Source organism: Orycteropus afer, unplaced genomic scaffold (genome assembly GCF_000298275.1).
Source record: "Orycteropus afer afer isolate SDZICR_OR568_19922 unplaced genomic scaffold, OryAfe1.0 scaffold00130, whole genome shotgun sequence".
Lineage (NCBI taxonomy): Eukaryota > Metazoa > Chordata > Mammalia > Tubulidentata > Orycteropodidae > Orycteropus > Orycteropus afer.
In genome coordinates this window covers 1,300,974-1,316,169 of record NW_006921717.1, presented here as the reverse complement: position 1 = coordinate 1,316,169, position 15,196 = coordinate 1,300,974, and the positions used below count along the sequence as shown (strand labels likewise).

The 15,196-nt window shown below is 48.6% G+C and overlaps 1 protein-coding gene across 1 annotated transcript in view; it reads right to left on the bottom strand.

Moving 5' to 3' along the window:
• The window catches only part of KMT5B (lysine methyltransferase 5B), a 27,320-nt gene extending 15,168 nt beyond the window's left edge, over window positions 1-12,152 (bottom strand). The window contains exons 1-7 of the mRNA XM_007944928.2: window positions 12,013-12,152; window positions 10,923-10,991; window positions 5,913-6,078; window positions 3,838-3,947; window positions 2,347-2,513; window positions 2,011-2,030; window positions 1,792-1,928 (exon numbers count right to left, since the gene is read on the bottom strand). Coding sequence (XP_007943119.2) covers window positions 1,792-1,928; window positions 2,011-2,030; window positions 2,347-2,513; window positions 3,838-3,947; window positions 5,913-6,078; window positions 10,923-10,991; window positions 12,013-12,107 — 764 coding nt within the window. The 5' untranslated portion in view covers window positions 12,108-12,152. The remainder of the gene's footprint in view (window positions 1-1,791; window positions 1,929-2,010; window positions 2,031-2,346; window positions 2,514-3,837; window positions 3,948-5,912; window positions 6,079-10,922; window positions 10,992-12,012) is intronic.
• Window positions 12,153-15,196: the final 3,044 nt, after the last annotated feature.

Genomic DNA, 15,196 nt, shown 5'->3' with positions numbered 1-15,196 from the left:
ACTGAGCGTTCTTCCTGAACTTGAGTTGTAGCCTGGTGCTTCCCTAATAAATCCCGTAATCTGTGAGTTCTGTGTGGCCACTGCAGTGAATTATTGAACCCAGGAGAGAGGTGGTGGGTGCTTTGGGAGGAATGGTTGGTGAAAGGGCTGGAGGGAGGCAGCATGTCTGGCCTGGCAGGAATAGGCCTTGGGTTACTGCTGGTAATCCTGTCTTCCTCTTGTGGGATTAGAGAAGGTCAGAATATGTGGCCTCCTTGCCGTTTTTGCAGTCCTCAAGGTGACATCTCTGCTTTTTAACTACCCCCAGGGCTTCAACGACCGCCATCTTTAGGGAAGCAGACTGCCTCATCTTTCTCCCATGGAGTAGCCAGTGGGTTCAAAGTGCTAACCTTCTAGTTCACGGCCAAGTGTTTCAACCTCTGCACCACCAGAGCTCTTAAGTTGACAAAGTATCAGTGCATGGAAAGCCCAGGCAACGGGCTTCTAGCCTGGATAGGATGACCTGTGCCTGCTTCAGCTACTCAGTTCGAGGCACTCTCTGGGCCCCCGAGAGCAGAGCATGAGGACCCCGCCTTCCCTATCACACCTCACAGGAAGTGGCACCCACACCTTTGTTCAGATCCGCAGTATGATGGGGAGAGAGTGAAGGTGGAAGCGAGGCTGAATGGGGTTAGGAACTAAGCTTCTGCTCTTACAACATGTCCACATCCCTGGTTCCCCCTCAGCTGGGGTGGATGTGAAGACAGAGCAGGTGGGGCTCAGGAGGCGCCCAGCAAGCGACAGGTCTACAGACAGCTTGGCGGATACAGGCCTCCCACGTCCACATGTGCTGTAACAGCGTCCTCCCAGCAGCACACGCCTGCACGTGCGCGAAGACCTCCCGTCATGGAGCTGGTGGACCCGGTCCATGCAATGAAGGGGTGAGCAAGCAGTCCTACCAAGGCAGGCTGAACAGGTCTCTACAAAGACTCCAGGACCTTGAAGGGCCACAGCAGAGGCTGCTCTCTGAGTGCCATCACGGATAGAGCTTAGAGACTGTGAAGAGTATGAGCATCAGAACATCCAAATTCTGTCAGTCGCAGCTGGAGGACTGCAAGACAGCTCTAAGGTCTATCACAGGACAACCTGTGGCGAACGTCCCTTGCCATCTTCTGGGCGACCCTGCTCCGACATGCAGGGGGTGTGTGTGTGCACTCTTTTTTCTCCCCCACTTCTATTGTGCTGAAAACATACCCAAGACATTCACTGACATAACACTTCCATGTTTACAAGCCAGGACACTGATGACTGATGACATTTTTCATGGTATGCTATCATTATTGCTGTCCTTTTCCAAAATACCCCACCACCTACTATCATACTCAATGCTCCTAAACAAAAGCTTCCCCTTTCCCCATTCCTCCCACCCCTGGTAACCACGAATAATCTTTGGTTTATATATATATATATATATATATGTGTGTTCTTTTCAACCTATCTAGAAATTTCCCTTCCCCTTCCCTCCCCGGTTAACTAACAAAGGAAGTCTCTCCCCATCCAGGTATAAACCTTCCTTGTTCCACTCGCTCTTTAAAGCACACCTGTATTCTGACCGACTAATAAGAACTGGTAGTAGTGGGATCCTCAAGGGGCAGGGCCAGTGTCCCTGAACAGTCCCATATTTGATTTTGTTCCCCACGCAGCCCCAGGAGCTGTGCACAGGAACACAGAAGCCCAGCCCCGTGTTTGTGTAAAGAGAGAGTGTGATCACTCCTATAGCCACCAGCTGGGAAATGGTTCTGAAAACTTTACCTTTCACAAGTGTAACATTCACAGAACTCATTGTTTTCTCCAAAAAACCCATCTCCGTAGTAACAAGAGATTTCCTCTCCAGGCTCGATGTCTCTTAAAGCCTTCACACATGCGGTGTCCCGGCCAGTAGACACAAACTGAAACAAAAGCCACTCATTAAAGAGACTCACACATGAATCCAAAACCCAGCACCTGAGCAAAACACAGACCGGTGCTTACCTTACAGTTAGGTCTGCAATCTGAAAAATGTCCAAAAGATAAAGTCAGTTAACTGATGGTAAGATCTGAAACACGAACAGTTACAGAAGTCTGCAATCAGCATTCCATACAGATTTTCACAACTTCTGACAGGAGGCTAGGAGCCAAGGGAGGCTTGAAGGGGACTTCTGTGAATGCATTGTGACGAAAAGGGTTTGTGTTTCTATCCCTCCACAGACGAGGGGCTTGAGTTCCTTCACAGTTCTATTCTGCAGGGACTGCACTGAGTCTGGGCGGGCATTCTGCCTCCCAGCAGGCCTGCCCGGCACGTGTGCTGCCACCCGCGGTGCGGCTTACCGTGGTTGATGAAGGCAGCGGGGCCGAGCCAGAGTTGCGCGCAGTTCTTCCGCGTGGAGTACATGACACTGAAGTCGTTCTCCCCGTGGCGTAGTAGCAGGTTCTCCTCCATCTCTGAAAGTTCGGCAATACAACCCACCAGTAACTCTATTTTGTCATTTCGTTTCCTATTTGAAATATGTGACGTGTTAAAATTTTCTAGTGATTATAAAGAAGAAGGCTTCTTTTAATAAAACACGCTGCCCAATCAATATCAGGAAGAAAAGACCGAGCTCTGTATGTCCTGGATCACACCTGGACAGCTCCTGGTCGGAAGCCCCACAGCCCGGCACTAGGGTTACTGGTGTATTTTCTGTCCCTACATGAGGCAGACTCTTGCAGGCCAGGAACTGGGCTACTGAGGCCTCTGAATCCCCTGGAGCACCTACAAGCGTGTTCTGCACACAGAAAGTACATGAAGACTTGCTGCACTGAACAAAGCCTGCTGACCACTGGGACGAAAGAGACCAAGACACGTAGATGTGGAGGGCCCTGAGAGCCCAGAATTGTGCCCCACCTCTAGAGCAGCACTGTCCACCAAAACAGTGGAAATAGGTAAAATTACTTATAAGAATGAATTTAACCCAATACAAATGAGAAATAAAGTTAGCACGGAGTCTGGTGTACACAGCACCCTCACTTCAGACTAGCCACCGCAAGGGCTCCATAGCCGATGGTGGCCAGTGGCTGCTGTCCTGGGCAGTGTAGCCCTGGGACTCGTAATCTCAACCCCCATCACCATCTACAACACAAAGAGCCACAAGACCCAACTGGCAGGTTCAGTACCACCCCAGGGTAAAAAAGTACACACTCACACACACTCACCCAGGAGGCCTGGGAAGCAGGGCTCTTCTGCCCTGTCTCTTCCACTGTCAGCTACCTGACTTCTATAATTCATGGTGTAAGAAACGGGGGAGCGTGGGGACAGTGAGGCAGCGAACAGGTATCGGAAGACACCGTCACAGTGTCTCTCATCTGTGGCTTTCCACCCTCCTAGCTGGCACGTGTGTGTGTGTGTGCGTGCGTGTGTATATAGATGTATGTGTTTGTGTGTGTTTTTCAATCAGACAATGCTTCAGGAAGTCTCTGCCAGTAGAGCTCCTTGCATCACTAGGCATGTTCTCTCTGACCCTTCTTCTAGGCCAGTAAAAGACTGACTATGGAACCAGGGTATCCAACCCTGGTGCCCTTACCCTCCCAGCAGTCTCGTCACTGAGCAAGTATCCAGCTCAACAAAAGGAAGATGGCTAGAACGCTGGTCTGGGCAAACTGAGACTCCCAGTTCCACTGCCTGTCAACCGATGGCCAGGCCAGGCCACAGCAGCGGCTCCTTCTCAGTACAACCTGGCTGCGTTCCTTACTATGAAATGTTGCCACACGTTAATGGTCATTCAGAGAGTTTTAACTGCAGTCACTTAGGGGTTTAAAGGTTTGCACTAGTGTAATAGTTACCACTCTTTCGTTGCAACTATTTTGGCTCCATTTTGCTCTGAAGAGTATCTATTACAAGGAAGTATCTCAAATCCACTGTCAGTTGCAAACATTCGCAAGTAAATAAATACCTAGAAGAGGAAAAAAGAATTTGATATTAACTTTATCCTAAATTGGAAATCCTGTTACACTTTCTCAGAATTATAAAAATAAACCACCACCACCAAGGTACAAATGTAACATCGTTAAGTGACAAACTATCGTTGCTTTAAAATTCCGTCTTTGGTACCATTTGACCCAGCCATCCCATTACTAGGTATATACCCTAAAGAAGTGAGAGCCATAACAAGAACAGATAAATGCACGCCGATGTTCATCGCAGCACTATTTACAATAGCCAAAACTTGGAAACAACCTAGATGTCCAACAACTGAGGAATGGATAACCAAACTTTGGTACATTCACACAATGGAATACTATACAATGCTAAAGAATAATGTAGAATCTGCAAAACACCGCATAACGTGGATGAACTTGGAGGACATTATGCTGACTTAAATAAGTCAGTCACAAAAGGATAAATATTGTATTAGTCCGTTATTGTAAAAGTTAAGGAAAGGTTTATATATTGGAGGACATTTTCTTTGTTGGTTACCATGGGTGGGAGAGGAGGGGAGGGAATGCTGTTAGATAGATAGAGATAAATATTGATTTGGGTGAAGAGAAGGGCAATGTACCAAATGTGAGTGACCAATATGGCAGCATTGAGGATGAGAAAGACATAGAGAGTTACATGGGCAGTACAGACAACAAATATGAACCCTTTTGCATATACAGTACTGAGTTGTCAGTGAAAGCAAACATGGGTATATGGACGGATAGATAGGTGAACAAGCTAAACAATTAGGTATGTCTAAATGGAGAGTGTATCTAAGATCGTATATAGGGTTGGCAGACAATGGGCCTATAAGTTCATGTGAATGATCAGAATTCCCAGGTGTATAGTAGAGCTGACAAGGGGCAAGGTTATGGTCATTGCTTGGTCACAGCCAGCTACCCAGAGGGACCGAGTAGTTGATCCTGCGGGCTTGGGACCATAGTCGCAGGGGACATCAAGCTTAATTGGCATAACATACTACACAAAACATTGTTCCACCTACTACTTTGGCGAGTAGCGACTGGGACCTTAAAAGCTAGCAAGCTGCCATCTAGATGCAACAACGGGTCTCTCCTCGTCAAGAAGAAAGAAGAAAACCAAAATGAATGGAAACAATCAGTCCTAGCGACTGGTACACCATCCGATCTGCAACCTATACAACTATGAGACCAGAAGAACTAGATGGTGCCCGGCTACCACTGCCATCCACTTGGAAGGGATGTAGGAGATCCTGCATAGAGAGGGAGAACAATGTGGAACAAAACTCAAAATCATTTGGAGGCAAAAAAAAAAAAAAAGAAGGTGGGGACCAGGTTTGCTGGTCCAATAGAGCCTGGTGGAACCACTGAGACTATGGCCCCTAGCTGCCCTTCAGGTCTGGAATTGAACCCACAACTGTGGTTTCCAGCCAAACAAAGTACAGGCATGTGAGTTAAACAGTTACCTCAAGTAGACACACGCCCTGGAGAGAACAATCATGGGAGAAGGAAGGGCTCCTTATGTACGGGGAGATAGCTCAGGGTGCAGAAGAGTATGAAGGGATGGACACTGGGAGGAGGTAACTATGGGGAGGAAGTGGGAGGGGAGCTGCTGCATTGTAAATTTTGGTCAATGACATGAGACAAAGTATATGTGAACTGCTGTATGAAAAGTGAATTTACTCTGTAAATCTTCACCCAAATCCTAAAAAAAAAAAAAAAAATTCCATCTTTGGGCACCAGAGAGCCAGCTATGGGACTCTACAAGTTCACAACGAGTTCCCTTCTCAACAACAAGACTTTCTCTCTTAACAGTAAGCCCACGGATCTCCCCAGGTGCCCCGTAATCCTCCTAATGATTAGTTTTCCGAAAGGCTCATCCAAAGCTTGACTGTTCCCCTGTCGTCACCTTCACCCTTATTCAAACAGATGAACAGCCCTTATCTGCTCAGCAGACCTACATGCTCTTTGAATAACTTCTCCTGCATCTTGTTCTTGTTAAGGAAATAGTGCCGTGCCCATTCGCCTGACGTCAGACACTTGAAGGCTTTCTCCAGGTGCTCATCTTTCTTAAAACGCTCAATCACTTCCTTCAGTTCTTCCTGCCTCCCTTTAATAGGCCGGAACCTGAAAGAAACCCAAGCAGCAAGTTTAGTTACATTCCACCATTCTTGGGCCACTGACCTGCCCTGAGATATCCTGAGCAGAAGAGAATACACACTCTCAGACCAGCCCGGTTTTCAAAGCACAGAGCTAACGAAGGACAACCACCAACAATCTTGATCATTATTATTCAAAGAACGGTGATTATCAGGAAACAGAACTTCTCTTTCTTCAAACTACTGGATACTGGTCTTTGCTATCTCATTAACTTCAAGATTACCAGAGGATTCACTAAGGCTGGCTGATTCAGGCTTCTATTAGTTGTCTACTTTGGAAAGCACGAAAGGAAAGATCTAGAATAGGGCAGAATAGAAAATATCTAACCAAGAATTGGAAGGACAAGAATTTTTACAACATGAAGAATCAAGCTGCAGGAGTAGAAGCCAGCGAGCTCTGGAGAAACAACGAAGCCAACAGAGCCATGAACAGAAACGTCCCTGGCTCCCGGTCAGAGAAACCTCAAGCGACGTGTCTCGAGGGGCCTGAAACAGACCCTGATGTACTGACCACCTTCGTCACGTTTCTCTCTGATAAATGCACCCAGGAAACAAAGGGTGCAAGAAGTACGAAGCTGGCAGTGAGACTGCTTCCAGGTGAAGTAAGTAGAAAAATGCTGGGGCAGAGGCTGAGAAGGTGTGGACGGTAGGTCAGTTATAACGACTTCAGAGTATTACACTGCCAGGCACGGATCAGGAGCTCTGGGGGCACGGTGGTCCAAGCACTCAGCTGCTAACCAAAAGATCAGCGGTTTGAAACCACCAGCCACTCTGCAGGAGAAAGATGAGGCAGTCTGCTTCCATAAAGATGTGCAGCCTTGGAAACCCTATGGGGCAGTTCTACTCTGTCCTAGAGGGTCACTAAGCGTCAGCATCAACTTGATGGTGGTGGGTTGGCTTTGCTTTGCTTTAGGCATAAAATGGAAGGCCCTGGGAAGTCTGGGTGTTGCCAACAGTGTGTGCTTCACTACAACTGCAAGGTTGGTGGTTCGAATTAACCAAGTTCTGGCAATCTACTTCTGTAAGGTTACAGCCAAGAAGACCACGTGGAACAGTTCTACTCCGAACCACAGGGACCGCCATGAGCCAGGACGACTGACTCGGTGGCGACGGTCTGGTTCAGTTCACTGGTTCAGGCACGTGTTAACGTATGACACAGTCACAGCCCAAGGAGGACTGACATCGGTGAGGCCCTCGCGCGAAAGCTGGTTTCTCAGTAAAGCATGGTTACCGTGACTAAATGTACTTGGACCTTAATTTCAAAATTTCTTTTCATGCCAATTTCCTTTGGCTAATTTTCCCAAATAAAGTTTTTATTTTTCAAAACACTGAAAAGAAAAAAGGAATTATGGACTGCTATTAAAATAAAATACATTCAGAAAATGGTATTCTTACTGTTAAGGAGAAGAAGATATCTGAACTATGCATCTCACTCTCCCATTTAAAACTGTGCATTTAATGCTGACACCGCTAACACCCAGAGAGGGCCGAGCACAAACTCCACAGAGGGAGTGTCCGGGCAGCAGTCTCTTCTAGAGACGCTCTCACAACTGCACTCCTAACGGTTCAGTTAAGAACTTAAGTCGTACTCTTTCATCGAGGATTATTTATGAAGCGCTGCTGAACACAGACTGCAGCTCCTGAGGGGCTGTGGTGAAAACGACAAGGGACAGAAAACATGGCCCCTGTTCTTGGTAAATCTAATTGGGAATGAAAGATAATTTACGTGCCTCACACAGCTGAACAAAGCATCAACATGCAAAAATGAATGTTAATACAGTAACAACTGTACTCTACAAAGTTCAAAATGCACCGAGTTCCACTACCACCGAGGCAGAAGATTTGCCCAGGAAGGGTTTCTGGAACTGATACTGGCACAGGCAACAAGGACAGTGGGGAGTCCAGCGTCGCCCAGAGCAGCAGAGTATTCCCACAGTCGGGAAGGAGGGAAAGGAGCGAGGGCGGAGAGAGGAAGGTCCAGCACCGGTCCTCAGCCAGGTTCATGCGGCCAGGTGGAAGCGGAGCGAGCCAGCTGGCCAGCCAGGGTGAAGGACCAGAATGAGGTAGGAAGAGGGGGGGACAGCACCGTTCGCCGGACAGATCCAGAGCACTGAGACACATGAGTGCACCCCGACGGCACGCAGATGCACCGGCTGGAGGCCAGCAACTCTGAGCCCTCCCAGCTGTCCAGCAGAACTAGCCCCAAGAGTTGAAATGCACCCTAGAGGAATCCCGAGGAGGAGGGTTGATTCTCCATCTTCAAGCAGCTGAAATATAAGCCCTCACAGAAAGGGGGTCCTTTAAAGAATTCAGAGTATCTTCAGGTTGTCAGAAAACCACCCCTACAATCCCGGATGTCCACAGAGTTGTGATATTAACTGCCTGCAGCCACCATGCTCAATGGTACCGAGAGGAGGCCTAAGGAGCACTTGGCCACAAGGCTGCTCTGCTGCCAATGTGCATGAGGAACAGAGAAGACGAGGCAGCAGCCGTTAGCTAAGGCTTCAAGCAATGGGAAGCCTGCAATGGTGGGGGCCAAACAAGCTGGGGCTTCCCTGCCTAGTGATCAGCAAAGCCAGAGCTCACTTTGAGCAAATGCACTAAGTAACCAGTGAGCACCTGGTGACCCTGACGTGCTCAGCAAGGCTCAACGGATTATCACGCAGGTCAGAGCCAGGGCTGGGTACCCTGCTGGCCAGAAGAGAGTGCCAGTGCCCTCCGCGGCTGTGTGTCCTGCCCCTTCAAAGCACGCTCCTTCCCGGCTACAAACGCCGGGCGGGTCTCCTGCATCTTGTTTACTCTGCCTGTGATACTAACACTTCACACACCAAAACCAACTCGCAATCCCGACTCAGGACCATTCTGCCTGCAATCTCCTGGGTCGACTTGTTTCTGCTTCCTGACCGCTCCTGCCTCACTCACACACAAAACCCCCAAACTGTCCCTCGTTACTGCGTGCAGGAACTTCCATTTCACTGAAAATGTTACATTTACGGCCTCAAACTGTTAGCACTACATCAGAGCTGGCTGCTATAGGAGTGAGGACGAAGAGGAGGAAAATGCCTACGGGCACAGACGGGAGAGAAAAGGCAGCTGTCCTCCCAGCTCCACAGAAGGACGCGCTCTTTCAGTCCCACCTCAGGGTCGGACAGATACAGTGGGAGGGAAAGCAGCTGAGAGCCAAGGCTGCTGTGACCAGCAGGACCAGGGGACGGCCCCGGAGGAGGGCCCTGAGGAGCAGCACTCCTCTCTCCACTGAGAATCTCTCTGAGCTCCCAGCAGACGGCAGCAGCCCTCTGCCTGCCACAGCACCTGCCGTTGGAAGGAGAGGACAGATGACCTCACTGAGGCCTCATTTCTCAAATAACAAAACTGAGCCCAATGCCAAGTCCTCTGCACCGGGCCTCCGGGTAGTCAGTGAGGAACTGGGAGGATCAGCCAGGTCTTTTCTGTCCCTACTTTTTCTGGACAAGGAGAGCCTGGAGTGATAGTGACACATCAGCAAGAAGCCACTTACCTGGCAACCAGACGACATACTTAAGTTTCCGCAACCAGCAGCTTTTGAAGAAAGTTAGCCAAGAGTCTTGTGGTTCTCATCAGACCTGGCTAAGGACTGCGGTCCCCGTTCTCTCCCCTCCTTGCATTACGCTACACAATCAGAAAGGGGTCTCCTTGTCCCCTGCCCCCACCCCACGCATTATGCGAAATGCCTGTCATCTTTCAAAAGGAAACAGGACAGGAAAAGAAAAATGTACCCATTGTACAAAGTCAACTGTAGCTGGCAGCTTCAACTGTGAGCAGAACACCACAAACCTACTGTCATGGCTCAGTGGCCGAACTGTGCCCTCCTGTGTCCTGCGACCAGAACAGGGTGACATGGGTGTGCTCTGGGCACTGGCACTGAGCTCAGCCAGAGGCAGCTTGGGCCTGCATAAGGACACCCCGTGGCAGAATGGACACCCACAGATACTCACATTCTGTGCTACAAGGGTGAGGGAGAGAGAGCTGGCACTTCCAAATCAATCCACCCCCTCCTCCCTCTTCTGAGTGTAATATTTGCTACTTTGAATAACCAAGCAAATTTGTTTTTCTCTTCCCACACCTCTCATCAATGGCTGGTGTCATTTAAAACTGGCTATTACTAAAAGAGGCGGAAACAAAGATGACCTCACACTCCCACACAGCTGTGCCCCACTCCCTCTGGAGAATGACTTCCCAGGTTTCCTTGTGATCCGGTTTTTCTCTCCACACTCAAGAGAACACGGTGGCAGGGGAGGCAGTGAGGATCTGTGTTGGCCGCACCACTGGGGCCCATCGGCAGGCATAGTCAAGAGGTGACTGGAGGGACGGGGACAGGAGCGTGGGCAGGAGAGGACTCACACATTACAGATCTAACACGAGAGAGGCAGGCACCTGGTGACCACATTCCCCCTCTGCAGTCAGACTGCACGCAGACAGTCGGCAGACGCGGGAGGCCACGCTAGAACCACGGTGCCTCGCTCTTTGACCTGAAAACAAACAAGAGCCCAGAACGTACCTGGCTGAGTCCTGCAACCAGTGCTCAGCTAATCCCAGGGAGTGACTCCTCATCTTTTGATGAGTGATTTGTTTCTCTTAAAAGTACCCTGTTATGGAGTACAAGTGGTTTTCTTTAAACAGAGCTGTTACTAAACCAGGTGATTTTAAAAGGTTTGTAAAACGTTCTACAACTGTGTTTATGCTGACACCTCCGATTAGTTAACGTAATAGAACATTACAGGCTGGGGCTGGAGCGTCAGTTATCTAGCAGCTTCTGGAATGTACTCTACCTACCTGACAGGATTGTTGGCAGGAAAACTGTCCGATTTTGAAATATGCCTTGAGCTCCTCGAAGGAAAGGCGCTATAGGAAGGGAAACACAGAGCAGCATAAGAGACAATGTGCACACCTGACGGGTTATTCCTACACAGACTTTCAACATGACCTGGGGAAACACTCCTCCCTCGCTGGGAGGGTCAGGGACTGTATAAAGCCACGAGGAGGCAACAAAAGCCAACTCGCTGCAATTCTTCACTTTCTACGTAATTTTACCCATGACTATATTTGGTTACAAGGTCTAAGAAACTTGTGTGCTATGCAGAGTCAAGCTCCTGATTTTAAAGTGACTCATAAACTCATCCCCAACAGCAGAGACGGTCATCAGATCCAGGAGTCAGTGCAGAACAGCGAGACGGCCGCAGCAGTGGGAGGCGGTGGAAGGGGTGCAGGTGGAACTCTGGATCCACGAAACCAGGACGAGGCCACAGAGAAAGCGCCCACAGTGACTATGCTTATGGCCCGATGCTGCTATTTCCTGCTCGCTGACGGCCGAGGGGGCGCCTTTCCTTGATGAAATCTCAGGGTCGGGGAGCCTAGACCAGGCTGTGCTCCCAAACACCCACCCCCGCTTTACATGACCCCCCACCTCAGCCTAGGTGGAAACCAGTGGTCACCACCGACCCACTCCTGGTTAAAAGGAAGAATGGGCATTTCAGTGCTGTCCTCCTAGTCAGCTGGAATTAACCTTTTGTTGACAGTATTTCTGGGTAACTGTGGTACAGCTCCGAGCTGTTGTTAGCAAGTAAGGGATCTATGCCTCTTAAAAGATAAGCAATCAAAACACAGGCAGCTTGGATAATCTCAACATCATTAAAACCTACTGTTTCTCACCATCAACACTGTTCTTGAGGACACACTGCAAGAAGGGAAGCAAAGTTGCCCCCCCCAAAAAAGAAAGAAAAACGACAATGCAAGTACAGGCCCATAAGCATGGACAGAGACCCATGAGACAAACCATATGCAAGGTCTTCTTCCTTTAACATCCTTCTAAACATTAAGCTCAACAAAACGGTCTGCTCAGCTCAGGACAGAGACTTAAAATTACCTCGTGTTCATTTTGTGGGTCTGAAAACCCAGATAGGGGTCCAAAACCAAGCTGGTTGCTAGGTCATCGTTCTCGCAGAGCTCCTTGGCAGACATCCCGGACGGCGGGACGTAGCGGCTCTGCCCCTCGAGTCCAGGATTGCCGTTGCCTGCGAAGAGCAAGGGAAACCAAAGTAACTCAAACTGCCCACACTGATATCTACCTTGAAAGCCTGCTGCTTCACTGCTCGTGTACGCTGGTGATCAGGCAGAGGAACTACTCATGTCTGTGCTTGAGCACCCGTCGCATCCACAGGAAACCGACTGCAGTGCGCTAAGCCGCTCACTCGGAGCATTCTGGTCACGGAGAGCACTAGCAGGGCCCCAGGAAAGGGCTGGGTGACGGCAAGACCCTTCGGCTCACTACTTTCCTCTCCCCTCCACGGAACAGCTGAGAAAAAGAGAAACATGGCGGGGTGGGGCGTAAACAACAAAGGCGTACTTCCTGTGAATTCCTGGATTCTCAGAATCCAGATCTCAAGTATGGAAAGAAACCTAACAGAGCAGCTCAGTTTCCTGCTTTTGGGGCCGATGAATGATTATTTATCCCTGTTACTATGCAAAGGAGCTCTGGTGGCACAGGGCCTAAGGCATCTGACTGCTAACCAGGAGGCTGGCGGTTCAAACCCCACCGGCCACTCCACAGAAGGAAGATTTGGCAATCTACTTCTGTGAAGATTCACCACCTCTGAAACCCAATGGGGGTCACTGTGAGTCGAAACTGACTCGAGGGCAGTGAGTTTGGTGTTATTACTGTGCAGGTAACTGGCTCAGAAATTAAGACACCTGTCTATGATTCCAGGGCTGGCAGCAGAAGCTGGGAAAGGAGAAGGACAGCGACAGGCCTACTTCTCAATGACCTGTTTGAGAAAGACTTTGAATGAACACACAAAAATAGGGATGTGGCTGGAACACACAACTGAAGTGACTGGTGGCAGAAACCAACGTAAAGAACGAACAGGGCCAAAGTACGGGGGGATGTTCCACCACCACCATCAGGTACACAGTCTTCTGGAGCAATCAGCACACTAACTCACAGGTACGAGGACACTGGTGCCTCTGGGTTCTCAGGATGAAGATGTGTGAGAAGGACACAGACAAGGAGAGCAGTCATCTACTCCTTCGCTGCTTCCAAAAACCAAAGTCTCTGCCAAAGGGGAAGCACGTGATTTTCCCATCAAGTTATGGGCATGTAGGTGTAAGAAAAGCTATCAATCAAAGCTGTTAAGTTTTCTAAATAACAGCTTTATTAAGATGTTAATTCCCGTATCATACAATTTACCTATTTAAACTCTACGATTCCATGGTTTGTAACAGTCACACAATAGTGTAACCATGATCACAATGTTGAGAACATTTTTTATCACATAAACCACCCCATGAAATAAAAAGAAACCCCACATCTGTGAGTTTTTCACATCCCTCCCTCTTAGGGACCGCAGGTAGCTGGGACCACTGATCTACCTTCTATCTCCATGGCTTTACGGATTCTGGAAATGTCATACGCACAGAATCATGCACGAAGCAGCCATTTGTGCCTGACTGCTGTCATCTGGTGTCATGTCTTCCCAGTTCATCATGATGCACCATGTGTCTCAATTTAATTCACTTTCATGGACGAGGAATTCTGCACCATACAGAGATGACCTTTTCTCTGTCCACTCATCAGTTATTAAACATCTGGGCTGTTTCCCCTGTGTAGCTGTTAGGCAAAGCTGGTATGAACATTTGTATACAAGTTTCTGTTTAGTTTTGCCGTTACTACAGATAAGCCGACACACTCTGATTTCCTTTTCTTCCTTTCTGTGTGTACAAGTCTTTTCGTGGACATATTTCCACTGCTCTTGGGTATATCATACACAGAGTGGAAGTGAAGGGTCACATGGGGTCATTAAAGTTGAAATTAATTTGATGGCAACTAAACAACATGGTAACTATTTCATTTTGAGGAACTGCCAGGCTGCTTTGGAAGCAGCTGCACCAGTGTGTGTTCCACCAGCACTGGGTGAGGGCTTTGCTTTCTTCATACCTTCACCAACGCCTGTTTCAGTCTCTTTCTGTGGCAGACAGCCCAGCGGGGGGAGTGCTACTGCATCTGTGCAGCTCTGATTTGCATTCCTCTAGCGACTTACCAGGAAGGAAGGTTGGGCAATCTACCTCCGTAGTGATACTGCCTCAGAAACCCAAGGAGGGGTCGCTATGAGTTGGGTTTGACTCAACGGCACATAACAACAACAACGACTTACCAATGGTGCGCGTCTTCCCACGCGCTTTACTAGCCAGCCGTGCGTGTATCTTTGGATAAATGTCTAATGGGAACCTCAGTCCATTTTTAAGTGGTTGTTGTTAGGTGCCGTTGAGTCGGCTCCGACTCACAGCAACCCTACATGCAACAGAAAAAAAAACACTGCCCAGTCCTGTGCCAGCCTCACAATCCTCGCTATACCAGAGCCCATCGTTGCAGCCACTGTGTCAATTCACCTTGTTGAGGGCCTTCCCCCTTTTCAATGATCCTCCACTTTATCAAGCATAATATTCTTCTCCAGGAGTAGTCCCTTCTTACAACATGACCAAAGTAGGAGAGATGAAGTCTGGCCATTCTCACTTCCCAGGAGCATTCCGGCTGCACTTCTTCCAGGACAGAGTTGTTCGTTCTGCTGGCAGCCCATTGTATTTTCAGTATTCTTCGCCAACACCACAAGCCAAAAGCATCTACTCTTCCTTGGTCTTCTTATTCATTGTCCAGCTCTCACATGCATATGAAGCAACTGAAAATACCATGGCTTGGGCTAGGTGCACCTTAGTCTTCAGAGAGACATCTTTGCTCTTCAGCACTTTATAAAGGTCTTTTGCAGATTTGCCCAGTGCAATACATCTTCTGATTTCTTGACTGCTACTTCCATTGGTGTTGACTGTGGAACCAAGTGATACGAAATCTTTGACAACTTGAACCTTGTCTCCATTAATCGTGATGCTGCTTACTGGTCCAGTTGTGAGAATTTTCTTTATGTTGAGGTATAATCCATACTGCAGACTATAGTCTTTAATCTTCATTGGTAAGTGCGTCAAGTCATCTTCACTTTCAGGGAGCAAAGCTGTCAATGAGTCTTCCTCTAGTCCTGATGCCACATTCTTCTTCATATAGT